This window comes from Oryctolagus cuniculus, chromosome X (genome assembly GCF_964237555.1).
Source record: "Oryctolagus cuniculus chromosome X, mOryCun1.1, whole genome shotgun sequence".
NCBI lineage: Eukaryota > Metazoa > Chordata > Mammalia > Lagomorpha > Leporidae > Oryctolagus > Oryctolagus cuniculus.
Window position 1 is genome coordinate 38284895 of NC_091453.1, and position 27220 is coordinate 38312114.

At 38.9% G+C, this 27220-nt stretch overlaps 1 protein-coding gene and 1 pseudogene across 6 annotated transcripts in view; both read right to left on the reverse strand.

The window, feature by feature from the left end:
• The window catches only part of LOC103351847 (3-oxoacyl-[acyl-carrier-protein] reductase pseudogene), a 28671-nt pseudogene extending 25742 nt beyond the window's left edge, over positions 1–2929 (reverse strand).
• Positions 1–27220, reverse strand: part of WNK3 (WNK lysine deficient protein kinase 3) — a 172122-nt gene that overhangs the window by 35234 nt on the left and 109668 nt on the right. For 4 of the 6 annotated variants that reach the window (XM_051827130.2, XM_051827133.2, XM_051827131.2 and 1 more), the window contains exons 13-21: positions 24616–24732; positions 23610–23765; positions 23475–23526; positions 20250–20384; positions 19009–19937; positions 9094–9325; positions 8572–8702; positions 7456–8078; positions 6031–6242 (exon numbers count right to left, since the gene is read on the reverse strand). In XM_051827130.2, the coding sequence (XP_051683090.1) occupies positions 6031–6242; positions 7456–8078; positions 8572–8702; positions 9094–9325; positions 19009–19937; positions 20250–20384; positions 23475–23526; positions 23610–23765; positions 24616–24732 (2587 nt within the window). The remainder of the gene's footprint in view (positions 1–6030; positions 6243–7455; positions 8079–8571; positions 8703–9093; positions 9326–19008; positions 19938–20249; positions 20385–23474; positions 23527–23609; positions 23766–24615; positions 24733–27220) is intronic. The other 2 variants (XM_008272664.4, XM_002720024.5) reach the window with 2 other exon arrangements.

Below are 27220 nucleotides of genomic sequence, written 5' to 3' on the forward strand. Positions count from 1 at the left end.
CATGGCAGACCCAGATGAAGTTCCTGACTTCGGCCTGGCACAGCCCTTGTCATTGAGGCCATCTGGGGAATGAACCATTGGATAGAAGACACCCCCCTGAATAACTCTTTCAAAATAAATAAATCTTGTGGTGCCGGCATCCCATATGGGCACTGGGTCATTTCCCAGCTGCTCCACTTCCAATCCAGCTCCCTGCTGATGTGCCTGGGAAAGCTGTGGAGGATGGCCCAAGTGCTTGGGTCCCTGCCACCCATGTGGGAGACCCAGAAGCAGCTCCCAGCCTGTGCCTTCAGAATGGCCCAGCTCTGGCTGGCTATTGCAGCCATTTGGGGAGTAAACCAGTAGATGGAAGTGCTTTCTCTCTTTCTCCCCCCTCTCTGTAACTCTGCTTCTCAAATGAATAAATAAAATCTTAAATAATAATAATGGAAAAGCGAAAACATTTCTAAGAAATGAAAGAACCATAAGCCATTCTTCCCACTAAACAGTTCTTTAGGAAGAAATAAAAAGGATGCTATACAGTAATTCAAACCCACATGAAGAAATAGAGCACATCATTAAGATAGAACTATAGAGGTAAATAAAATATTCAGCATAAATGTATTTTCTGTTTATAATTCTTTTCTTCTCCTCCACTGATGGGCTTAAAACATGTAAAGATGTAATTGTCTAACAACAGTACAAACAAAATTGGAGGTAACATAGGCATGTGCATGCACGCACACACAGAGAAAAGTTTTGTATTTCATCACAATTTAATTAATGCTAATATGAACTAGACTGCTTTAAATTAAAAAGCTAGTTGCAATCTCCATGGCTACCATAAGAAAAAATACAATAAAATTAAATAAGCAGTAAGGGACCTTAAGAATTATACTGGAAAATATCTATTTAAAAAAAGGCAGGAATCAAGGAAGAGAGGAACAAACAAATCATAAGCCCTACAGAAAATAAAAGCAAAATGTCAAGCATGAAGCCTACCTTACCTTTAAAAGGAAATGGTTTAAGGACAGAGACTGACAGAAGATCTTACAGAAAATTCTATAAAACTCCTTATAGAAAAATTCCAATTTATCTATATGATGTTCATAAGAAACACAGCTTGGATTCAAAGATCCAAATGCATTAAAACTGAAAGAATGGGGGTCAGCATTGTGGTGAGGCAGGGAAAGCTGCCACCGGCAGTGCCGGCACCCCATATGGGCGCCAGTTCCAGTCCCAGCAGCTCTACTTCCAATCCAGCTCTCTGCTATGGCCTGGGAAAGCAGTAGAAGATGGCCCATGTCTTTGGGCCCCTACACCCATGTGGGAGACCTGGAAGAAGCTCCTGGCTTCTGGCTTTGGATCAGCCCAGCTGCAGCCATTGAAGCTATTTGGGAAGTGAACCAGTGGATGGAAGACCCCCCCCCTCTCTCTGCCTCTGCCTATCTGTAACTCTGCCTTTCAAATAAAAAAAAATAAGTCTTAAAAAAGTGAAAGAATAGAAAAACATATAGTACATACACCATTAACCAAAAGAGAATAAGATCAGCTAAAGTACTATCAGAAACACATACTACTATCAAAAAGATATAACAATTATAAACAGATATATAACTACCAACTGAGTTCCAAAGCATATGAAGCCAAAATAGAACTGAAGGGAGAAATTCAACAATTGTTGGAGATTCTAAATCATTTTCAACAACTTCCAAAATAACTAGGATAGAAGATCAACAAACAAGTAGAAGATTTGAACAGTCCTATAAGCCAACCATATATATATATATATATATATATGCACATATACAGATATATATGTTAGTTTATATATATATATATATATACACATAAAACATTCCACTCAAAAATAGCAGAATGTACCCTTTTCTCAAATATACATAGAACATTTTTTCCAGTAATGATAATAGGCCAAGAAACAAAGCCACAATAATTTCAAAAGGACTGAAACCATGGAAAGCCTGTGCTCTGTTACAACGGAATGAAATTGGAAATCAGCAGGGGCTGGCATAGTGGTGCCACAGCCTGCAACAGCAGCTTCCCATTCGGGTGTTGGTTTGCATCCTAGCTGCTCTGCTTCCAATTCAGCTCTGTGCTAATATCCATGGCAAAGCAGCAGATGATGGTCTGACTACTTAGTTCCCTGCCACCCACATAGGACACCTGGATGGAGTTCCAGGCTCCTGGCCTCAACCTGGCAGAGCCCCTAGGCATTCCAGTCATTTAGGGAGTGAACCAGCAGATAGAAAATATCATTCTGTCTCTATTTATTTATTCCCCTCTCTCCGTAACTCTGCCTTTAAATAAATAAATAAAATTTAAAAATAATAATAGAAAAAGGTAATGATGTCCAACTCTACCACTCCTATTCATGATCATGATAGAAATTTAGCTAATGTAATAAAAGAAATAAAAGGCATACAGATTGAAAAATAGGAAATAAAACTTTCCCTACTCACAGATAATATGGCCACTCAGAAAACCCTAAAGGCTCTACAAGAAAATTACTAGAAGTAAGATCTTAGGACACGAAATCAATATAGAAAAATTTACCACATTGCTCTGGCAATTTGTAATTGGGACCCTTCCCAAAACAGAAGAAATCCTTAGTATAAATATAACAAAACATATATAGGATCCATATGTTTAAAACTATTAGAAGATGAAACATATCAAAGAGCTTAAGAAATGTAGAGATATCCCATATTTATTGAGAAGACTCAACACATTAGTGTCAACTGTCCCCAAACAGATAAAGACTGAACACAATTCCAATCAAAATCATAGCAGAAGTATTTCTTAGATACAATCAAGCTGATTCTAAAATTTATACAAAAAGGAAATGGTTGACTACCTTACTAGAACAGCTAAAACAATTGGAAAATGAAAAAGTTATAGGAAACAAAATACCTGATTTTAACAATATCATTTTAACGAGTTGCTATAAAGCTATAGTAATGAAGCATGCTATTGGTAAAATATTAACGGAATAGAATACAAGAATCCAGAAATGTCCTCACATGTATGAGTGGTCTTCAAAAGTTCATGGAAAATGGGTATTATGAAAAAACTTAACACATAGATTTCAACACCTTTTTCGCTCCAAAATAAATTTCTCTCTCACTTCCGTTTGCACAGTTTTTCAAGTACCTTTATAGATGGCCAACAGATTTTTGACAAAGGTGTGAAAGCTGTTCAATGGAGAAAGGATGCTCTTGCCACAAATGCTAATAGAATAACTGAATACCCACATACAAAATTATGACCTCATCTGAAACCTTATACAAAAGTCATTTAAAAATGTATCATAGTTCTAAATGTAAAGCACAAAACTACAAAATTTTCAGAAGAAAACAGTGGAAACTTTTTGTTACCTGGTATTCTCAGAGTTCTCACACATGACACAAAAAATCATAATGCATAAAAATTTTTAATAAAGTGTATTTTATTAAAATCATAAACTTTTTGCTCTGCCAACGACACTGTTTAAGAGAATGAAAAGACAAGTTACAGACCAGAAGAATATATCTGCAAGTCACATGTCCCACAAAAGATTTTTATCCAAAATACAGGAAAAAAACTCTTAAAAAATCAACTATATGAAAATTAACATTAATTCTATTAATTCTAAAACAGTAAAAAATTACCTTTTGGGCAAATTGTGTCAAGGATACACAGGGTTTCTCCGTATTATTTCTTGAAATACATGTAAATCCACAATTATTTCAATGAAAATTTCAATTAAAAATAAAGCAGGATACAGAAAAATGGCAAAAGGCTTGAAGAGGCACATCAACAAAGAGAATATGTAAATCACAAATAGGAACAAGAAAAAATGTTCATCTCTAATCATTGGGGAAATTAAAATTAAAGCCACCAGATTATGCTAGTATATAATTTAGTAGAATACCAAAATAAAGAATACTAATAATGCCATGTGCTGAAGAACATCTAGACAAACTAGATGTCTTATTCATTGCTGAAGGTAATGTAAAATAATACAGCTGCCTGAGAAAACAGTTTGGCAGTTTCTTAAAAAATTTAAATATTATTAATTCAGCAATCTCATTTAAGTGAACTTAAAAACTTATGTTCACCCAAAAAGCTGTACATACATATTTACAGCAGCATTATTTGTAAAACTCAAAACTGGAAACTCAGATATCCTCCCAAAAGGTGAATGGTTAAGCAAACTGTGGTACAGCCACAGCATGGAATACTACGTTGCAGTAAAAACTATTGTAATACCAAATAACTTGAAGAATTCCAAAGACGTTGTTCTGAGTCAAAGAAGCTAGTTCAAAAAGGCATGTTTTTACCATAAGATCCCACTCCTTTGATACTTATAGCTTAGAAATAGGTGGATGCCTGACTGTAGAACGGCCCAACCGCATGTCAGGCAACGGCCTCTGACCCATTTCATGAAAAAGATCAGCTGGGCAAGCCAAACTTTTATCTCTGAGGGGCAGGCATTTGGCACAACAATTAAGATGCCACTTGGGATGCCCACATCCCATGTTGTAGTGCCTGGATACAAGTGCTAGCTCTGCTTCCAAATCCTCTTCCTACTGGCACATACTCTGGGAGGCAGCAGGTGAAGGCTCAAGTGTGTGGGTCCCTGCCACCTACATGGCGACCTGGATGGAGCTCCAGCCTGCCCTGGCCTTGGCAGTTGCAGGCAACTGGGGGGGTGGGCCAGCAGATTGAATCTCTGTGTATGTGCCTGTCTCTGTCTCTCTACCTTTCAAATAAATTTAAAACATTTTTTTTCTTTGGAACGTGCAAAAGTTCAGGTAAGCAAAAATCTGAAAGTGAAAACAATGTTTTGGAATTAGAACAAGCCAAAGTTATCTGAATGCCAAAGTTTCAAGGAAGAAGAAGTATACATAAAAGTAAACCAGTTGAGAAAATATAATGCAATCAAGTATAGCGATGATGGTTTATCATCCAATGGAAACTTCATTGTTTCTGCTATTAAATCTCCAAAGCTGCCTTCAAGCCAAGTCTACCCTTTACTTCTATCTTTATGAGGATCATCCAATGTATAGTTCCTATCCTTGAATTCTGTATTAGTTGTGTATTACTGCTATAACTAATTACCACAAACTGAGTGGCTTAAGACAACTGAATTTACAGTACTGTGAGTTCCAAGTCTAAGTCGAACAGGGGTCTCATGACCTAAAAACAAGTGTTTGCAGGGCTGTGTTGATTCTTGAGGCTCTAGGCAAGATCTGTTCCCTGGCCTTTCCAGCTTCTATACTCTGCCTGAATTCTTTGGTTTGGAGTCCCCTTTGTCCATCTTAAAAGCCAGCAATGTTGCATCTCTGACAGTTTCCCTTATCGTAATATGTCTTTGAACCTCTCTTCCATCTCTCTCTTCTATTTTCAAGGAGTCCTCTAATTTCACTGGATCCAAACTGATCTTTCTTACAGTCAGTTGATTAGCAACTGATTAGCAACTTTAACTCTATCTGTAAGCTTAATTTTCCTGGGCCATATAACCTAACGTGGTCACTGGTTCCAGGGGTTTACACACAGATGTCTTTCAGGCTATTATTTTGTCCACCATAAGTTCTATTGAGATTTCACATATGACTGTGTCCTTCCAGTGCACCCTCAACCACACCTTGACTGTGTACCTGGAACCAAAGACGTCTCACATAATATTAGTTAAGTAGACACTGGTTCTCTGTTTTTCAAAGTCAAGGAAGTGCATTTTACTAACATTCTTGTAAATACTAAACAAAGATCCCTTCAAGCTCCCCAATAGAGGTTCCAATTAGCAGAAAACATTTTAGAAACTATTTTGGGGATTAATATTGGGCTTTTAACTGTTCTTGCAAATAAAACACACCCAGTTAGTTGTCCTTCAATATCTATCAATTATCCTTATTAATATTTCACACAGAACAAATAACACCAAAGAGAAAATAACCTCAGAATAATGAACACTTTGGTAAATCATTTTAGCCTAATGAAAACCAAATTATTATTATCATATTTCTAATTTTGCTTTTATGATTGATTTACCTGTGGCAACCACGCCACTATCCACATGTGTCAAGGACTGAGGGCGGCTGCGAAGTTTACTTTTCAGAGATCTTGGTCGACGTGGTGATGCAGGTGGCAAAGGAATCTCCGAAGACTCGGTTTTGCTATCTCTGAATGACCGAAGGCGTTCATAGAGCTCCTGCAGCTCCTTGTTCTGCTGGGTTTGAAGATTTACCACTTCTTGAATGTGTCTAAATGAAAATCATGCAGAAAACACTTTAATGGCTTGAGAACCATAAAGCTTATGAGCCAGGCAACACTAAACCAGTACAAGTTAAGTTTAGCCAGGAATTTAAATTAAAAATTGGGGAAATACAGAGAGTTTTCACAAAATTTGGAAGGGAAATGCCCCCTAGGCATAACAGTAAACTAATCAGTTTTAAAGGAAAAAAAATTGACAAAAATAAATTTCTAAAGCTTCATTATAGTCAAAGACAATATAGCAAAATTTAGAGTCAAACAATGTTAATATTAACATCTTCTTCATCATATATTATAAGCCTAAACAGTAAGAAAATATTTGAACCATATACTCAAGGTCTAATATTCAGAATATATAAATAGCAACTAAAAATCACTATGAAAAAAACAGACCTTATAGAAAAAATGACAGGGGCTAGCACTGTGGTGAATTAGATAAAGTTGCTGCCTGTGCGATGCCAGCATCCCATATGCATGCTGGCTTGAGTCCTGGTTGCTCCAGTTCTTTTTTTTTTAAGATTTACTTATTTGAATGCAAAGACAGAGTCACAGAGAGGGAGAGGCAGAGGCAGATAAAGAGATATCTTCCATCTGTTGATGCACTCCCCATATGGCCGTGATGGCTGGAGCTGGACCAGTCAGAAGCCAGGAGCTTCTTCCAGGTCTCCCATGCAGGGTGCAGGGGCCCAAGCACTTGGGCAACCTTCTACTGCTTTCCCAGGTCATAGCAGAGAGCTGGATCAGAAGTGGAGCAGCTGGGACTCGAGCCAGCATCCGCATGGGATACTGGCAATGCAGGTGATAGCTTAACCTGCCATGCCACAGCACGGGCCCCTGTTCCACTTCTGATCCAGTTCCCTGCTAATGGTCTGGGAAAGCAGTGGTGGATGGCCCAAGTGCTTGGTCTCCTGCTACCTACATGGGAGACCCAGATTAAGTGCCTGGCTCCTGGCTTCAGATCAGCTCAGTTCTAGATGTTGCAGTTATATAGGGAGTGAACCAGCAGATGGAAGGCCTCTCTCTGTTTTTCCCTCTCTCAGTCTGTAACTCTGCCTCCCAAATAAATAAAAATCTTTAAAAAAAGAATGGTAACATTCATATATACCTGGCATTAGCATTCTTTGCAATTTCTGATCATAAAGAGCTTTCAGTCATTGAAATACCACCAATTCTCAGCTACCAATCAAATAGTACAGTTCTTACTTTTCTCGTAATTTTTCAAGCTCCACTTTCAAGTCTTCGTCTTCTACTTCTGACTCATCATCACTGCTCATTGGGGAAGATGGTGAATAGAAAAGTGAACTTTCAGTTTGATCATAGTCTTGTCCTTCATGGTGTGGTAAGTACTGATCACTCTCTGGACCATTCTTTGCCATGGAGATTCCACTGCCTGAAAGTGTGGTTGAAAATTCACTATCAGAACTAGGCTGTTTGCCAGCAGGGAGTACCTCTCTCTCTTTGAGCAGCAGTCTGGATCCAGACTGCATGCTACTTCCTGTGGCTGAAGTTTCTTCCAACTCCTTTTCAGGGGTCACTGAAGATACATCAGTCTCACAAGCTGTGCTGAAAGATAAGAAGGTGTCACCTTGTTTGGGAGTGCCTTTGTCTTCTTTAAAGGTTTTGTGAAGAGTTCCTAACTTCTGAGAAGATAATGAAGTCTGTGGGTTGTGCACAGCAGGTTCCATGTCTACCGCCTGAGACTTTGCTCTTTCAGGAAAGGCTGGAGCTTCTTCACTAGAATGCTTTGTTGTTTCCCTCAGTGCAGGTCTGTGTTCTATTTCAAAAGATGTCGCTTTCACTGATGGCTGCTGAGGAATGGTAATCACCTGAGATACAAAAAGGTAAAAGTGTCTGGCTATGCACCTAACCAAAGAGTGACCCCATAAAGAAATTCAGCATCAATACACAGTCTACTGTGATGTATATGGATCGATAATACAAAATTTGAAAAATTTCATCTGCACCCCATATATCCAGGCCCCATGGGTAAAGAGAGTTGGCATCACACTGCTCAGAAAACATTCCACAATTAAAGTCGCCAAGACTGTAAAGGGCATGAGATTAAATTCATATATAAAGATGACACAACCACCTGCCAAAAATGATGACCCAGTTCTATCATCTCTTCCACTTACTAAAATTCTTATTTCTTTGGAATCATCCCAAATGATGGCTTGAAAAGGTGAGGGGATACATGGAACGTGAACAAATTAAAAATGACAACATCTACATTTAAATGATCATCTACAGACCAAAATCTTCCATGCTTTTATCTTTGAGAATGCCCTTGTGGATAAAGATTCAAACAAAGACACAAACCTGGAATCGACCCCGTTGAAACGATCCACTCATTGCCTTGCATCTACTCAAAGCCCTAGTGTCAGCTGAGGACTCCTGTGTCGAAGGAATGGGATCACAAGCGTTTGCTGATCTTACATCTTCTGTTTCCACTGCAAGTTGTGCCAAATTTTAAGTAGAAAAGAGAAAATCATTTAAGACTAAGTTTGTTTTCACGCACAGAAATGAAGAAAAGTAGAAAAAAATTTAACTCCTGCTAGATAATTAAAAGGTGTTAATGTCATAAGTAACATTGCAAAAGTCCCTAAACTCTAAATCAGACATTGCAATATTGATCCCGAGACTTATTATGTATGTGAAATGAATAACTGGAAAATCAAATTAGTTGCAAAAGGAAAATCAAAATGGCAATGATATCAATGGGCTATGTCACATACATGGGCTACATGGAAAAAAGTGGCAAGATTTGTGTATGAACAAAAAAAAATAAGTAAATGAAAAATGATGTTACCTAGTCTATGTCCCTGACTGTAAGCACACTACCTTGACGGACTTTTGATCTCTTGAAAAAGCTGGTTGACTGCCGTAGCCTGTATGCCCAGCTTTTTAATTTGCGAGTCCAGGATTTCTTGCTAATAGGATTTTTGAGACTAGGACAAGTAAAGCTTAGGCCAAAATATCCACCTCCTGTCTGCAGATGAATGGCTCCACCGCTTGACACAGCAGCAGGATAGGCCTCAGGATCCCCTGGAAGTGAAGCATCTGGAGACATCTCCTAATGGAGACAAAAAATGAGAAACACCGAAAGGGTAATAATCTGGGAATGGTGACTTTTTTTTCTACCACTGGAGTTTCTTGTATAGATTAATCAAAACTAGGAGATTATGTAAAATTGCATTAATAGCAGTACATCAGCCTGACCTTGAAGTACTGAATTTATAGGAATTAAGCCTTCACACTTTAAAAATATACCTTAGATAAATAAAAGAGCAGAATATTAATCTTATATCCCAAAACACTTTTCATCATTATGTCAACTTTGAAAACTGACAATTAAAATAAAGATTACTTCTTTCATATGGATCAATGTACTAAACAGGTTACTGAAACCCCATGCTATTAAAATAAAAATGTTTATTTATTCTCATATTATTAAGAGAATTAAAGATGTCTGACACACATAACACAGTAAAATAAGATAACTAAGGAACTAAGAATGACAGAGAAACACCAGCAAATCAAATATCTTACTTTATGTAAGCACAGCAAAATTTACAAAGAACTTCAAAAGTATCTCAAATTCATGCTCTAAAAGTTGTCAACATCAAGCCATCCTGGTTATAAAATCATTCTCCCCTTTTCATGTCTTCCAATCTCTCCCAAAAGAAACCCAGAATTAATTGTTGTATTTAAGTATGTTAAAAATAAATTCTCCACAATAATCAATATAAAAGATTTATTTTAACTTTTTTTTGACAGGCAGAGTAGACAGTGAGAGAGAGAGACAGAGAGAAAGGTCATCGTCGTCCGTTGGTTCACCCCGCAATGGCTGCTGCGGCCGGCGCGCTGCTGCCAGTGCAATGAGCTGATCTGAAGCCAGGAACCAGGTGCTTCTCCGGGTCTCCCGTGCAGGTGCAGGGCCCAAGCACTTGGGCCATCCTCCACTGCACTCCTGGGCCACAGAACAGAGCTGGACTGGAAGAGGAGCAACCGGGACAGAATCTGGCTCCCCGACTGGGACTAGAACCTGGGGTGCCGGTGCCGCAGGCGGAGGATTAGCCAATTGAGCCATGGCGCCGGCCAATATAAAAGATTAATACACACTACCACAAATACTATGAGAAACATGAGAATGGTCACTACCAACTGAAGATTAAAAGCATATATAAGGGGGCCTGCGCTGTGGTAAAGTTGCCGCCTGCAGGGTTGGCATCCCCTATGGGCACCAGTTTGAGTCCTGGCTGTTCAACTTCTGATCCAACTCTCTGCTGTGGCTTGGGAAAGCAGTAGAAGATGGCCCAAGTGCTTGGTCCTTGCACCCATATGGGGCACCCAGAGGAAGCTTCTGGCTCCTGGCTTCGGATCAGTGCAGCTCCGGCCGTTGCAACCAATTGGGGAGTGAACCAACAAATGGAAGACCACCCCCCCTCCTTCTCTCTCTGTGTAACTCTGACTTTCAAATAAACAAATAAATAAATATTGTTTTTAAAAAAGCATATAAAAAAGCACAAACAATGAGATTTAGTATCTGTTTGAAGGAAGACAGAGTATCAGAGTAAGCAGACTGTCTTAGAGAAGTATTATTAACACTTAGGGGCAAGTCAGGAGTTTTTGAAAGTAAAATTCTGTACAATCAGTTTTTGTTTTCTAAAACCCCATTTTTGAAGTAGTAATAACTACTTTCACAGAGGAAAAAAATTCCTGATAACTATACAACTTAAATGTTGCACTGGTCCCACTGAAATCAGAGAAAAGATTTTAATACATAGTAATTGGATCAAGATTGCAAATTAAATATATGTTCTAGCCTCCCTGACGAATTCAAATCTACAGACATGACAGGAAAAACAGATACAGGCACCAGCTTATATGACTGAAGGAGGAAAACGCAGACCATGACATACATGGGAACTATTTCAAAATGCTGCAAATTCAGGTGGCAGATATGATAGGCCTTCAAAATGTTCATGGAAAATGCACATTGTCCTTCCCTGACTCTTATAGCATAATCTGTTAGTTTGTACCATGGTCCTTTAATTCAAATAGAAAAGTTTTGAAATATTCACTCTTCAATAGGCATTTACTAAATGAAGAGTAAACTGATTGGGATCCTAAAGAAAGAATACTCAGGCAGTTTTGTCCTTTCCCTCTCCACCTCTACACTAAGCATTTGGAATTTACTCCCAAATAAGAGTAGAAGGAGGAAAAAGTTTGTGCCCAAGAGAAAAAAAGGTCAGCTTAGGGATGAAACACCCTGAAGGAAGGGTGAAACTTCTTCCTTTTGGAAAGTAGCTGCTGGGTCACCCTTGAGGTAGTATGAAAGACAGGCTGCAATACACAATACCAGGAAGCATGTACCACACCGTTCTCACAATTACCGAAGGAAGACAACAGTAATAACAACAGTAATAACATACAGTTTTTATACAAAGATGAACAAGGAATCTTACAGGAAAATAAGATAAGTACACAGGTAAAAATCACCATTTTTGGAAAATCTATACTGTAAGAAAACATTAAACTCAACAAATAGAAAAAACAGCCAAGGAAATATAACATAGAATACAACTAATATCTTCACAGACAGATGTGAATATACAGTCATGCATCACATAACATTTCACTCAACAATGAACCACATATAAAACAGTCTACATCATATTATAAAAGAGGTAAAGAAATCCTCTCACCTAGTATGTTCACTGTATCTTTACTATGTTTAAATATGTTTAGCTGTAAAAGTGTCACTGTGTTACTGCTACCTACAGTGGGCTGTACAGTACTATGCTGTACAGTCTGGTAGTCTAGAAGCAATATGCTATACCATACAGTCTAGGTTTAGTAGGCTACACCATCTAGGTTTGTGTGAGAACACTTTATGGTGTAGTACAACAAGAAAATCACCTAAGAATGCATTTCTCAGAATGTATTCCCATTGTCAAAGAGCTGTATTAGTCAACTTCTGGATACTTCAATTAAATCTGAGACAAGCTATTTTTGAAGGAAGAAGGATTATTCTGATACATGGTTTTGTAGGTTTATAGTCGAAGATCATGCAGGTCTATGTCTCCCTTATAAAGTCACAATGATTCAATCAACAAGATCCACTTTGACAGCCTAGGCCTCACCTCTGAACATGAATAAGTGAATTCAGTGCTCACCTTCTTAGTACTATTAATCTATGACTTTGGGGGTTAAATATTTGTACTTGCGTTCAGGAGCCAAATTATGTTCAAAACATAGAAACTGTGCATGACTACACTATAGCTACAAGAAAAAGAATGAATTATAACCACCAGAAATTTAAAAATACAATCACTGAAACAAGAAATAGCTAAACATGAGACTGTAAGCAGTTTAAAAATTAAGAAATTCTCCCAGCAAAAAGGCTGAGGTGGAAAGCATGAAATGAAAAGCTGAAAGATGAGAAAAAACAGGAAATGAACAAATAAAATTATCTCTTCACCGATGACAAAATCTCACATAAACAGTACCCCAATGAATTTATCAAAATAATAAAGCTAAGAAATAAACTCAGCAAAGTTGAAAGATTCAATATCAACTTGTAAAAATCAGTTGTATTTCAGGGCTGGCACTGTGGCATAGCTGATAAATCTGCTGCCTACAGTGCTGGCATCCCGCATGGGCGCGGGTATGAGTCCTGGCTGCTCCACTTCCAATCCAGCTCTCTGCTGTGGCCTGGGAAAGCAGTGGAAGATGGCCCAAGTTCTTTGACTCCCTGCGTGGGAGACCCAGAAGCTGCTCCTGGCTTTGGATGGGCTCAGCTGTGGCCAGTGTGGCAATTTGGGGAATGAACCAGCAGATAGAAGACCCCTCCCTCCCTCCCTCCCTCTCTCTCTCTCTCTCTCTCTCTCTCTGTGCCACTGCCTCTCTATAACACTGCCTTTCAAATAAAATAAATCTATTTAAAATATCTGTTGTATTTCTATATACTAGAAATGAGAAATCTATAAAAGAAACTGCTATGGTCTGACTGTCTCCCCACCAAAACATGCTGAAATTTGATCCCCATTTTGAGGTATAAAGAGGGAGAACTTCCATGGAGTGATTATGTCATGCCCTCATGAGTAGAAAAAGCCACTAATGGATCACAAAATTAATAGATTGTCACAAGTGTAGCATTGTTATAAAAATGAGCACTCTCAGGGCCAGTAATGTGGCATAGTGGGTAAAGTTGCTGCCTTTAGAGCTGGCATACCATATGGGCGCTTGTTCAATTTCCAGTGGCTCCACTTACAGATCCAGCTCCCTGCTAATGCACCTGGGAAAGCAGCAAAAGATGGCCAAATTCCTTGGGCCCCTGCCACCCATGTGGGAGACCTGGAAGAAACTCCTGGCTCCTGGCTTCATATGAAACTGCAGGGGAACCTGAATAGCCAAAACATCTTGAGAAAGAGAAAGTTGGAGGGCTGACACTTGATTTCCAAACTTACTACTAGAATAAGAATAGCTATAGGGATCAATGGAATTTAGAGTGAAAAAATAAATCCATTGATCTAGAGTCAATTGATTTTATACATGGGTGGCAAGACCATTCAAAGAATACTCTCTTCAAAATTGGTGATGGGGGGCCAGCGCTGTGGCATAGTGGGTAAAGCCACCACCTGCAGTACTGGCATCCCATATGGGTGCCAGTTGGGTCCTGGCTGCTTCACTTCTAAACCAGCTCTCTGCTGTGGCCTGAGAAATCAGCAAAAGATAGCCCAAGTCCCTGGGCCCCTGCACCCATGTGGTAGACTCAGAAGAAGCTCTTGGCTCCTGGCTTTGTATCAGCACAGCTCCAGCTGTTGTGGCCATCTAGGGAGTGAACAGCCAGATGAAGACTCTGCCTCTCTGTAACTGCCTTTCAAATAAATAAATAAATCTTTTAAAAAATGGTGATGGGTTGGGTGTTTGTTGCAGTGGTTATATTGGCATTTGGGATGTGCACATCCCAATGGGACCACATATTGGCTACTCTGCTTCTGATTCATCTTTCTGCTAATGCACATTCTGGAAGGCAGCATATGATGGCTCAGGTACTTGAGTCCCTGCAACCTACATAGGAGACCTGGAGTGAAGTCCTGGCTTCTGGGTTTGGCCTGGCCCAGCCCTGGCTATTGCAGACATTTAAGGAGTAACTTGACCCATGGAAGACCTTGCTCTGTCTCTCTGCCTTTCAAATAAAATGAAAATAAATAATGAATATTTTTTTTAAAAAAAGTCATAGTGGATGTGGCCACAACTTGCAAGGCCAAAATCCCATACCAGAGTGCCAATTTGAGTCCCTACTGTTCCACTTCTGACCCAGCTTCCTGCTAAATGTGTCTGAAAACACAGCAGATGATGGCCCAAGTGCTTGGGCCCCTACCAGCCACGTGGGAGATCCTAGTTCCTAGCTTGAGGCTTTGGCCTGGCCTAGCCCTACCTGGTATAGCCATTTGAGGAATTAATCACCAGATGGGAGCATTTTTTTCTTTCTTTATTTCTCTGCCTCTCAAATAAAAAAGCCTATTTCTAAAATAGTATGAAGATAATGAAAAGAAAACCCCACAGAATAAGAAAAAAATTTTTTTCAAATTGCATATGTGATCAATGTCTGGTATCCAAAATACATCAAGGACTGTTTTAACTCAATGGCCAATTAAAAATTGGACAAAGGACTTAGTTAGATATTTCTGCAAAGAAGATAGACAAATAGTCAACAAGCACAGGAAAAAAATATTCCACATTATTAGTTATTAAGGAAATATAAACCAAGACCATGAGATATCACTTCACATCAACTAGGATGAGTAAGATTAAAGAATTGGAAAATAAAAAATTAAAAATAGGAATCAAATATTTTTTTTTTTTATTTTTTTTTATTTTTTATTTTTGACAGGCAGAGTGGACAGTGAGAGAGAGAGACAGAGAGAGAAAGGTCTTCCTTTTGCCGTTGGTTCACCCTCCAATGGCCGCCGCTGCAGCCGGCGCACCGCGCTGATCCGATGGCAGGAGCCAGGATCCAGGTGCTTTTCCTGGTCTCCCATGGGGTGCAGGGCCCAAGCACCTGGGCCATCCTCCACTGCACTCCCTGGCCATAGCAGAGAGCTGGCCTGGAAGAGGGGCAACCGGGACAGAATCCGGCGCCCCGACCGGGACTAGAACCCGGTGTGCCAGCGCCGCAAGGTGGAGGATTAGCCTATTGAGCCACGGCGCCGGCAGGAATCAAATATTTTATACATATATCCACAGTAGTGCTTTTCACAAAAGCCAAAAGGTAGAAATCACCTAAATGCCCATCAAGTGATGAATGGATATGAAATGTGACTATAGCCACACAGTGCAGTTCGAACCTTGAAACATTATTCCTGGTAAAAGAAACTAAACACACAAGGCCCCATATTATATGATTCCATTTATATGAAAGATCTAGAATAGGGAAATCTATGTTGACAGAAAGATGATTAGTGATTGTGAGGGGCTGGGCAGAGGAGAATAGTAACTTAATGAGTTTCTTCCTGAAGTGATAAAAAAGTTGTAGAACTAGATCATGTTGAAGGATACACAGCACTGTGAATATACTCAATTAATAACACTGAATGGAACACCATAAAAGAAATTATAAGAAAAATTTTAGGTTACATATAGATTGCCACAAAAAGGAGATAAACAGATTTTTGTGTATCTCTCTAGGAGAAATAAGAGAATGAATGAGAGGAAATATTCAAAGAAATAAGAAAACATTCAAAGAAAAAAAAACAAGAAAAGACAACCTCCTGAACTTAAAGGGTGCAAATAACAGAAAATAAGATGGAAAAATAATAAAGAGAACACACTAAAAGCATCCCATATCCCTCCCAGTGGTACTATTATCTCCAATTTATAGATGAGAAAATTATGGTGGGGTAAGATGTGTAGATAACTTGGCTAAAGATCTCAAAGAAAATGGCAAGGCAAGATTTTGAAACTGAATAATCAGGAACTAAAGCTGCTTTCTTTCTAACATACTGTATTAATGAGAAGTTTTCACCTAAAAATTATAAGAAATACATGAGTAACTTTCTTCTGCTAAAGATCCAAAGCATTAGATAAAACAAAAATCTCTCTAACAATCCTTCATCCCAGCCTCCTTGGAAGATATGAAGTAATATCAGATTATCTTTTTAGACATTTGGTATACATTTATGTAACATATATGCTGGTCCATATTTCTGTGTTTTTGCTTTAAAAATATAGCTTAATTCCGTATGAATTGTTCTTTATATTTTCCTAGTGTATTTTCTTAGAGGTATATCCATAGCAGCATAAATAGCCAATATATATTTATAGAGTTAACAATTTAATTGTTTCAGTGTACTAATGTCCTTCAGTTTACATAATCATTTCTATTATGAATAAAGTTTGACATTATTTTTATATTACAAACAATAATTTCTCATTGTTTAAAATTTTGTGTTTATGTTATTATTTATAATGTTGAAGATCTTCCTACATTTTTGTCAGGTATTTGTATTTCCACTTCTGGTGAAATTTTTCTTATTGATTTGTAAACACTGTTTATATATTCTAGAATTAAACTTTTATCAATTTTCTGAGAAAAAAAATGCTTAGGAGAAAAATACACAGGAATGAGATGCTATCCAAAAGGAATCAAAAATAAGAATGAGCTCATAAGTCAAAATAATTATTGTTAAATGAAAATTAACCAGATATGGCTATATACCAGGACAATGATGTAAAATTTTTTAAAAATGAAGACATGGGAATGGTGTTGTGGCATAGTGGGCTAAGCTGCTGCCTGCAATGCAGGCATCTCATATGTGTGCCATTTCGAGTCCTGGCTGCCCTGCTTCCAATCCAGCCCCCTGTAACGTGCCAGGGAAAGCAGTAGAAGATAGTCCAAGTGCTTGGGCCCCTGTACTCACATGGAAGACTGAGAAGATGCTCCTGGCTTCTAGCTTTGACCGGGCCCAGCCATAGCCATTGTGGCCGTTTGGGGAGTGAACCAGGAAACGGAAGATAACTCTCTCTCCCTCCTACCCTCCCTCTCCCCCTCCTCCCTTTATGTAACTCTGCCTTTCAAATCAATAAATCTTTTTAAAAAATTGAACACATATCTAATCTAAGAACACAAGGTAAAAAGGAAACAAAATTTTAAATGAGACCAAACTGTTAAGAAACATGGAGGATACATACACTCAGGTGGCTATCTATCTCTAACAATTTCAACAGGGAAAGAAGAAAGACAATGTACAGGAAGAAGAAAAGAAAAATGAAGTTTATGGGTACTGGAAAAAAAAGACACTAGTCTTCAAACTCAAAATGTCCACAGAAGTTGTATACAAGATGAAGAGAAAATTATATACTTAGACACATCCTAATAATCAGAACTCCAAGTTATAAGTTTCATAAAAGCCTCTATGCAGGTGCTATACAATGTGGTAGCTACTGAGCACATATGGCTATCTAAATTTAAATGAATCAAAATAAATTTGCATAAAACAATTAATGTGCACTTACTCCCCATTGTAGGATCTCTGTCCTTAATGTGTTGTACTATGTGAATTAATAGTATAACCAGTAATCAAACAATACTTTATACTTTGTGTTTCTGTGTGGGTACAAACTGTTGAAATCTTTACTTAGTATATACTAAATTGATCTTCTGTATATAAAGATAATTGAAAATGAATTTTGATGTGAATGGGATGGGGGAGGGAGAGGGAGATGGGATGGTTGCAGGTGGGAGGGAGGTTATGAGGGGAAAAAGCTGCAATAATCCAAAAGTTGTACTTTGGAAATTTATATTAAATATTATTAAATAATATTAAATATTATTAAATTTATTATATTATTAAATAAAAGTTAAAAAATAAAATAAAATTACTCTCTTCCTCTAAAAAAAAACCCTATGAGTTGAAGGGGTAGAAAAAGGGGGCTAGCACTGTGGCGCAGTGGGTTAATGCCCAGGCCTGAAGCGCTGGCATCCCATATGGGCACCAGTTTGAGACCCAGCTGCTCCACTTCCGATCCAGATCTCTGCTATGGCCTGGGATAGCAGTGGAAGATGGCCCAAGTCCTTGGGCCCCTGCACCCATGTGGCAGACCCAGAGGAAGCTCCTGGCTCCTGGCTTCGGATTGGCACAGCTCCGGCCGTTGGAGGCAATTGTGGAATGAACCATCTGATGGAAGACTCCCCCCTGCCTCTCCTCTCTGTGTAACTCTGACTTTCAAATAAAAATAAATAAATCTTTAAAAAAAAGGGGGGGGTAGAAAAGGGAAATAAAAGCTCTGTTGTAACATACCTTAAGTCATGAGCTTATGGATGATTTTTACTTTTTTCTTAAAGCAAATAAATTAAAACTTCCAAACATGACTAAATTCAAACCATAAAAATTTTACAGAGGAAACTGATAACAGGTATTTTAAGTAGAAATATAAAAAGTAAGTTCTTCCTACCTACTAAAATATCTATTAAAAAGTATCTATTCTGTCATTAATACAAATACACACATTATTTTCAAGTTCCTAACTAATTCACCAGAGGGCTCTCTTACCAAAGGTAGTTCTGCCATATTTACTGAAAAGTTCAGAGCACTTGCAGTCTAAGTCATGCCCTTCTCAGATAACTATATTCATGGAATCTTGTGACACAGACCCTTTTATTTTAAAGGACAGAAATTTAGAAGAGAAGGCATTTCTTTAAAATTATAAACAAAGAATAAACAATTGGTTAGAAAGAATGATACTTACATGTAAACACACTTCGCTGGGTACAGAAGTTATCACATTCAGGTCTCTTTTGAACACTGATATGTTACCAGGCTGACCTACAGCCACATTTGATAGAATCTTAGAGTCCATCTGTTGGAAATTAGGGGACTGTGCAGTGCTATCTTGAATTCCACAGTGACTGATGGCTAGGACTTCTGGCACTGGACAGGAGAGTGTATCTTCAGCAGAGGAAGAAAATGGAGAATCTATGCTTTGAGTATCCTTCTGACTCTCAGGATAGATGCTAGAGATGCTGTGCTCCTGATACAGCAAGTTTCTCAGTTTTTCATCCAGAGTTTTAATGCGGTTGTCTGCAAATTCCATTTTTGGAGGTCTTTCACCATCTGATTCCATGATAGTAGCAGGCACAATGGAAGTAGATTCAAGGCCAGGGGTCAGAGTGGAAATGACCGTCTTAGGAGAATTTGCTTCAGTGTTCACCGTGGTTTCTCCTTCTTGGGAAATAAATTCTGCATCCATATTTATTTGCTTTACTGGTAAGGACTGAGGTTTTTGATCAGACACAAATACTGGAGTTATAAGAGAGCTCCCAGCAATCTGAGTTGATTCACCAGGATGGGCCTGACTGGCAGCATGCTGACATGGATAAACAGGTATAAATATGCCTGCTTTGTTGGGGAGTCCCTCATGTTCAACTGGAACTGTACAAACTGAAGTAGCAGAATGACTGGAACTATTAGTAACTGGTGCTATTACCTGCCTGTTATCTTTCACTTGATAAAGTATGGCTGGATGCTCAGTTTTTACACTTGTACATTCAGGAATCTTACCATCAACTATATCCTTGTGTTCTGATTTGGAGGTGAAAAGTGCACGCTGACATGGATTATTTTCTATAGTGAGCACTATGTCCTGTGATATTTCCTTATTATTTGTGTTTCTTGGACCTGGAACAATAACAAAGAATGGCTAAGCATGTATTGGTGAACACAAAGCATGGACTAGTACCCAAACTCAAAAGAGAAACATGGAACAAGGAGCAAATGAAAACCTGTGTGAGAGTTCTCATAAATAGGACTCAACATATACAGAATTCAATCTGTCAAGGGAAAAAAATAAAACTTTTTTCATTTTTTCTAAATATTAAATTTTAAATGGCATAAGTTATACCCTACTATTAATATCATCAACAATTGTTAGGAAAATTCTCATAAGCATAAAATGTCCACAGGATAAGGCTGGCAGAGAATGAAGCTTACTGGGAAATGGCTGGAGCCCAGGAATAGCAGACATGGAATGCTGAAAAGGAGGAGACTGAGCCTCACGGTTTCTTATGGTTTGATTGATACAAAATCGCCAACGGCCAACTGGGGATGACTGAGGAGCAGATTCATCTGTGAAAAGAATTAATAACAAATTAGTGTGCTAAGTAGCTCTATTTAGCTATTGACCAAGGAAACCAGGTTAAAAAACGATTTTGTCTTGCATCTTTATTTCCAACAGTATCACAATATGTGTACTTTGTTTTAAAGCTTTATTTATTTTATTTGAAAGGCAGAGTTACAAGAGGCAGAGGCAGAGAGATAGAGAGAGGTCTTCCATCTGCTGGTTCATTCCCCAGATGGCAGCAATGGCTGGAGCTGAGCTGATCCAAAGTCAAGAGCCTCTTCCAGGTCTCCCACTTGGGTGTAGGGGCCCAAGGATGTGGGCCATTTTCTACTGCTCACCCAGGCCAAGCAGAGAGCTGGATCGGAAGTGGAGAAGCCAGGACTCAAACCAGTGCCCATATGGGATGCTGGCACCGCAGGCAGTGGCTACCTGCTATACCACAGCGCCAGCCCTGATATGTTTAATTTTTAAGGCTAGACCTCCCAACCCTGACAAATAGCCTAAAGCATTTAAGCATATATATCTCTAGAGAAACATTTTAGAGTCTATGAAAGCAAACATTTATTAATAGTAATTACAAGCAAGGCACTCTTTTTTCTCATGCTTAACATTTGCTAATATTTACAAGGATCATGATTCAGAGAAAGGTCATTTAGTATGTCAGTCTCAGGGGCTCACTTATTGTAATGAAGGAAAAAAAGTACTTGGGATTATTAAACAATGTTCCAGGGATGACCAGACCAGAGTGAAACTAAAAGGGATAATTTTCCAATACCAAACAAAATTAACATCAGAAGACATGGGTAACTAGGATCAGAATAAGTCCCTAGTATTAACCCTTTAAGAAAATTAATTTTTGAATTGATTCTTGTAAAAGTCAATTAGATCTTCTTGACAGTAAGCAACGAAGTACGGAAATTCATATATGCTGATAGAAGTCTTTATGCTATTTTACTCCTTCCAGAGAAAACTTCCGGTGTCAGAAATAAGCCCTACACAAATGGCCAAGCAATTAACCGACATCATGCAGAAGGTGTCAGCAATGACTCCACGGTTGCTTTTCTCAAACAGAAAGAAGCAAGGCCCTCTTAAGGAAAATTAGAAAGGACTTTTCCATTAAAATCTACATTTCCTGTTCTATATCCTGATTATGGTGGAGCTTCAATAAAACTACACAATTATTACAATTTACATAACTATGTTCTAAAGGGAAAATCAATTTAATTACATGATAATTTCAAAAATAAAGTAAAACGGGGCTGGTGCTGTGGCACAGGTTAATCCTCCACCTGTGTATGGGTGCCGGTTCTAGTCCTGGCTGCTCCTCTTCCAATCTAGCTCTCTGCTATGGCCTGGGAAAGCAGTACAAGATGGCCCAGCTCCTTGGGCCCCTGTACCTGCATGGGAGACCTGGAAGAAGCTCCTGGCTTTGGATCAGTGCAGCTCTGGCCTTTTCTGCCATTTGGGGAGTGAACCAGTGGATGGAAGACCTTTCTCTCTGTCTCTCCCTCTCACTATCTGAAACTTTACCTCTCAAATAAATAAATAAATAAAAGTAAAAAAAAAAATAGAGTAAACCCTTACAATTTAACTCCTACTTTGTAAACATACTCAGATAAGTAATTATCTTTTCAACTTTACCCTACTTGTCAGTGTGATATCTGCTCAGATCTCTGCTAGCTAGAAAATGAAGATACAGGAATACTCTAGCATCCTAAAACAGTCATACTAAATTTCAGGACAATGTTGTATGGCTCCATTACTCCAACACCACCTTTTGTTCTTTCACGTTGTTATAATAATTCCTTCAGAGGTCTTCATGTCTATAGTTCTTCTCTCCCTCCCAGACACTTAAGATACCATAATAAGAGCTGAGAAGAACAGAGACAAAGATACCATAACAAGAGCTGAAAAGAATAGAGAAATGAAGTCATCAGAAAACAGAAGGTAACAGTATTAGTCTCTGGAAGTTTATTCAGTATCTAATTTACAAAATGTTATCATTCAGGCCGGTGCTGTGGCGTAGTAGATTAAGCCTCCACCTGTGGCACTGGCATCCCATATGGGCAGTGGTTTGAGTCCTGGCTCCTCCACTTCCAATCCAGCTCCAGGCTAATATGCCTGGGGAAAGCAGCAGAAGATGGCCCAAGTGTTTAGGCCCCTGGACCCAAGTGGGAGACCAGAATAGACTCCTGGCTTCAGATCAGCCCAACTCTGGCCCTTGTGGCCATTTGGGGAGTGAACCAGCAGATGGAAGGTTCTGTAACTGTCTCTCAAATAAAGAAATAAATCTATTTTATTTTTTTATTTTTATTTTTTATTTATTTATTTATTTTTTGACAGGCAGAGTGGATAGTGAGAGAGAGAGACAGAGAGAAAGGTCTTCCTTTTGCCGTTGGTTCACCCTCCAATGGCCGTCATGTCTGGCGCGCTGCGCTGATCCGAAGGCAGGAGCCAGGTGCTTCTCCTGGTCTCCCATGGGGTGCAGGGCCCTAGCACTTGGGCCATCCTCCACTGCCTTCCCAGGCCATAGCAGAGAGCTGGCCTGGAAGAGGGGCAAACGGGAAAGAATCTGGTGCCCCGACCGGGACTAGAACCCGGTGTGCCGGCGCCGCTAGGTGGAGGATTAGCCTATTGAGCCACGGCGCCGGCCTGAAATAAATCTATTTTAAAAAGTTATCAGTAATCAGGGCAGGTAGAAGTATATCAATGGTAGAAATAAATCAAGATATGAATGACTATTAAAGCAAATTTAGAACATAATGATTTCAATTAACAAAGTTTCTGCGCAACTCATATCACAGAAAAATCACTTACCAGTTAAGCTTAAAATAGTTATGCCATTAGAGGACATTGGTACATGTGACAGCTCAGAAGCAAATCAATCAAATAAAGAACCAATACTTGGAGGAAATTTGGAAAATGGATTTCTCCCTCAAAACCATAAGGTGCTTTTCAAAGAGAAGGAAAATCTACATCAAAAACTTAGTAAATTATGTATGGTAGAACATCCTTCCCAATGAAAGTGTATAAATTAAAATTTCTAAATGTCTAGCTTCAAAGGTCAAATGATTACTTTTATTAAATATACTTACTGCTGGTTTGAGTAGATGCAGAATTTATCTGTACTTGTTCAGATGATCCTGTCTAAATTAAAAATGAATAGATAAATAAAGAAGTTCTTGATACATATCCAAGAAAACCTTTTTTGCTAAAGAAATTGCTCTTACTTGGTTACTGTTGGATTCCAAGGTAATACCATCAGTTCCAATGGTTCTTTCTGCAGCAGAGTGGACATGAAGGATCTCCTGGGCTTGACCTACAATAACCCTCAATTCTTCTACAAATTTTTCTTTCTCATTTTCCAACACAAAATTATCTTCAACCTGTCCCGAAGTAAAAGCAAGTCTGTTCATGAGCATGAATTTAGTGTACTCAAAATGGTGATAATGTATACACAGAGTTATCCATGCCACAACAGAATTATCAATGACCAATAATGAATTATCACATAACGCATTAAATTATTCTGAGGCCACTGACATTTGTCAGGCTGGCATTACCTAACTAAAGATTGCCAGCATTTAACACAAAAAAATTCCAGTGTTTGACAAATAGGTTACTTGAAGAATGTAATTGAGGCGAGGTTTAAAACTAGGATGTCCCAACCCAAAAGCTTTTAAGCAACAAATCACAAATTAAATACCTCCAAATATAGTAAGGAAAGGCTCAGAAGAACTTTAATTAGGCTATATATTTAGGGAAAGTATGAAAGAACAGAGTTCAGAAAATGACTGTTAAACAAGAGGCAGAACTAAATGAAATGATGAATATAACTTGAACACCTACATGTCAAATGTCAGATCAGTGGCTAACATGCTACAATTACCAGGGAGAATTTTACAAATTATTGATGTTTAGGCCCCATCCCCCAAAACTGATTTAATCAGGGACAAAGACAACAGAATTTAAAAAGTTCTTCAGAGGATTTCAACATGCAGCCAGAGCTAAGAACTATTGCGCTCAATCATCTGTTAATGAAACCCCCTCACATTTCCCAGATAAATATACTGAAACCAGAGAAGATGCAATGATTTACCCTTCATCATAACTAATTAGGTCTGAATAAATTGTCAACACTAACTGTATCCTCTAAAAAATGGTTCTGTAGGAAGAGTTGGGGGGGAGTGACAGAGAATGGTGAAGGGATAACAATTTGGTTTTACTGTACTTAACCATATAGTCTGCAATATCCTCTGGTGCATCACCATCAACATCAAACTTGAAGGTGACCATCTTATTGTTGTGTGTTTCCAGCTGACATTCCACCATATTGTCTCCAGAAGTTGACACCTGAGTACAAACATTTTACCAGTTTAAGAGTCAATGACTGTCTTTGCTAACTGTTCAGAAAACATCCAGATGAGGATACATACAACATATGTGGAAAATGAATTAAGCAGTTCAGAATCTATAAAGATTTTACATTTCTTGGGTAAATTCCATCTAAACAGTCACTCTATGACAAATCTAACAGGCACATATAACTCACTGAAACATAAGTTAGAAATATGGCCCTGTGCAAAAGAAAACAGAACATAATTTTTCATAAAAAATCAATGAAAGTATATCACCACTATTGTTATATGACAACTCAGACTTACGTCCAGTCACTCATTTCCAAAAGTCCCTTAAACTTAGAAATTGACTCCAATCAAAAGAGGCACTGCTAATGGATATGTAAACTAGTCCAACAATTCTGCACAGCAATCTAATGAAATATATTTAGAAAATTAAAAAACCAGCATGCTCTCTAACCTGGTAATTCTAGGGATCAGTCATAGGAAGCAATCAGGGATAGATACTAAGATTTATGTATATAAGGATGTATGCCGTAGAGAGACAGACAAACAAGAAGGAAGAAAAAAAGAATAGCAGAAATAAAGACAGAGAGAGAACCTAAATAAAGAATAGAGGGAATGATTAAATTATGTCTATGCAAGGGGCTATCTGATACAGTCATTTAAAATATGCTATTGAGGGTTGACGCTGTGGTATGCTGGGTTGACCTGCTACCTGCGGCATCTACATCCCATGTGGGCACCAGTTCGAGTCCTGGCTGCTCCACTTCTGATCTAGCTCCTCACTATTGCCCATCAGAAAGCAGCAGTAGATGGCCCAAGTGCTTGGGCACCTGTGTCCACATGTGAGAAAAGGATGGTGCTCCTGACTTCAGTCAGGCCCAATCCTGGCCGTTGCAGCCATTTGGGGAGTGAACCAGCAGATGGAAGACTTCTCTCTCTCTGCCTCTGCCTCTCCCTCTCTGTAGCCCTGATTTTCAAATAAACAAATGGGTCTTTTAAAAAAAATTCTATTGAGAAAGTACTTAATGATAAAGGGGGAAATACTTGATCTATCAAGTTTTTAAAAACACAGAATACAAAATTGTATAGTGATTTAAGCATCCATCTGAAATATATATTATATTAGTTAGAGGTTCTACAGTCTGAAATACAACAGTATTTAGATCTGACTCTATCACTTGCTAGTTGAGTAACCTGAGGTAAATTATTTTACTTCTCTGATCTTCAGTGTCCTCATTTGTATGAGTACACTACCACCTGTAATACAGGATTATTGAAAGATTAAATGATAAAATGAGTTTATAACACTAGGATACCTACCACAAAAGAATTCAACAGATTTTCACTACTATTACTAGTACAATTATGTTCTCCATTGTAAAATGCTACACGGAGGCCCAGCATTATAAGGCAGCAGGTTAAGCCACCACCTATAATGCCAGTATCCCATGAGTGCACATCCCACATTAGTGTCAGTCTGAGTTCTGGCTGCTCCACAGCCAATCCAGCTTCCTATTAATGCTCCTGGGAAGGCAGCAGAAGACAGTCCAAGTACTTGGGCCCCTGCCACCCATGTGGAGACCTGGGTGGAGTTTCAGGTTCCTAGTTTAGGCTTGTCCCATCCCCAGCCACTGTGGCCATTTGGGGAATGAACGAGCAGATGGAAGATATTCTCCCTCCCTCCCTCCCTGTCTTTCAAATAAATAAAATAAACCTTTTTTTAAAATGCTGCAATACACATGATAAAAAAAAAGAGATGAAAACTAAAATGTTAATAGGAATTATCTCTGGTGATTACAAAATTTTTAAAAAGACTTATTTTACTTATTTGAAGGAGGAAGAGAGGGAGGAAGAGACACAGAAAGAGGGATCCTCCATTTACTGGGTTATTCCCCAAAAGGCCACACAGCCAGGGTTAGGCCAGACCAAAGGCAGGAGCCAGGAGCTTCATCTAGGACTCCTACATGGCGAGGGCCTTAAACACTTGGGCCACCCTCTGCTACCTTCCCAGGCACATTAGCAGGGAGTTGGATCGGAAGTGGAGCAGCCCGGACCCAAACCAGCACCCATATGAGATGCCAGCATTGCAGGCAACAGCTTAGCCTGCTATGCCACAATGCTGGCCCAATCATTTTCATTTTTTAAGTTTTATTTATTTATTTATTTGAAAGGCAGAGTGACAGAGAGGGATAGAAAGAAAGATTTTTCCATACACTGACTCACTCCCCAAGTGGCTATAACAGCTGGAGCTGGGTAAGGCTGAAGTCAGGAGACAGGTGCTTCATCCAGGACTCCCACATGGGTAGCAGAGAAACCAAGCACTTGGGCCACCCTCTGTTGCCTCCCAGGCACATCAGCAGGAAACTGGATCAGAAGCAGATATGGGACTCTATCCCAGACACTCTGAAATAGGATGTTGGGGCACCCCAAGCAGGAGCTTAACCTCCTGAGCCACAATGCCCACCCCAAGGATTTTT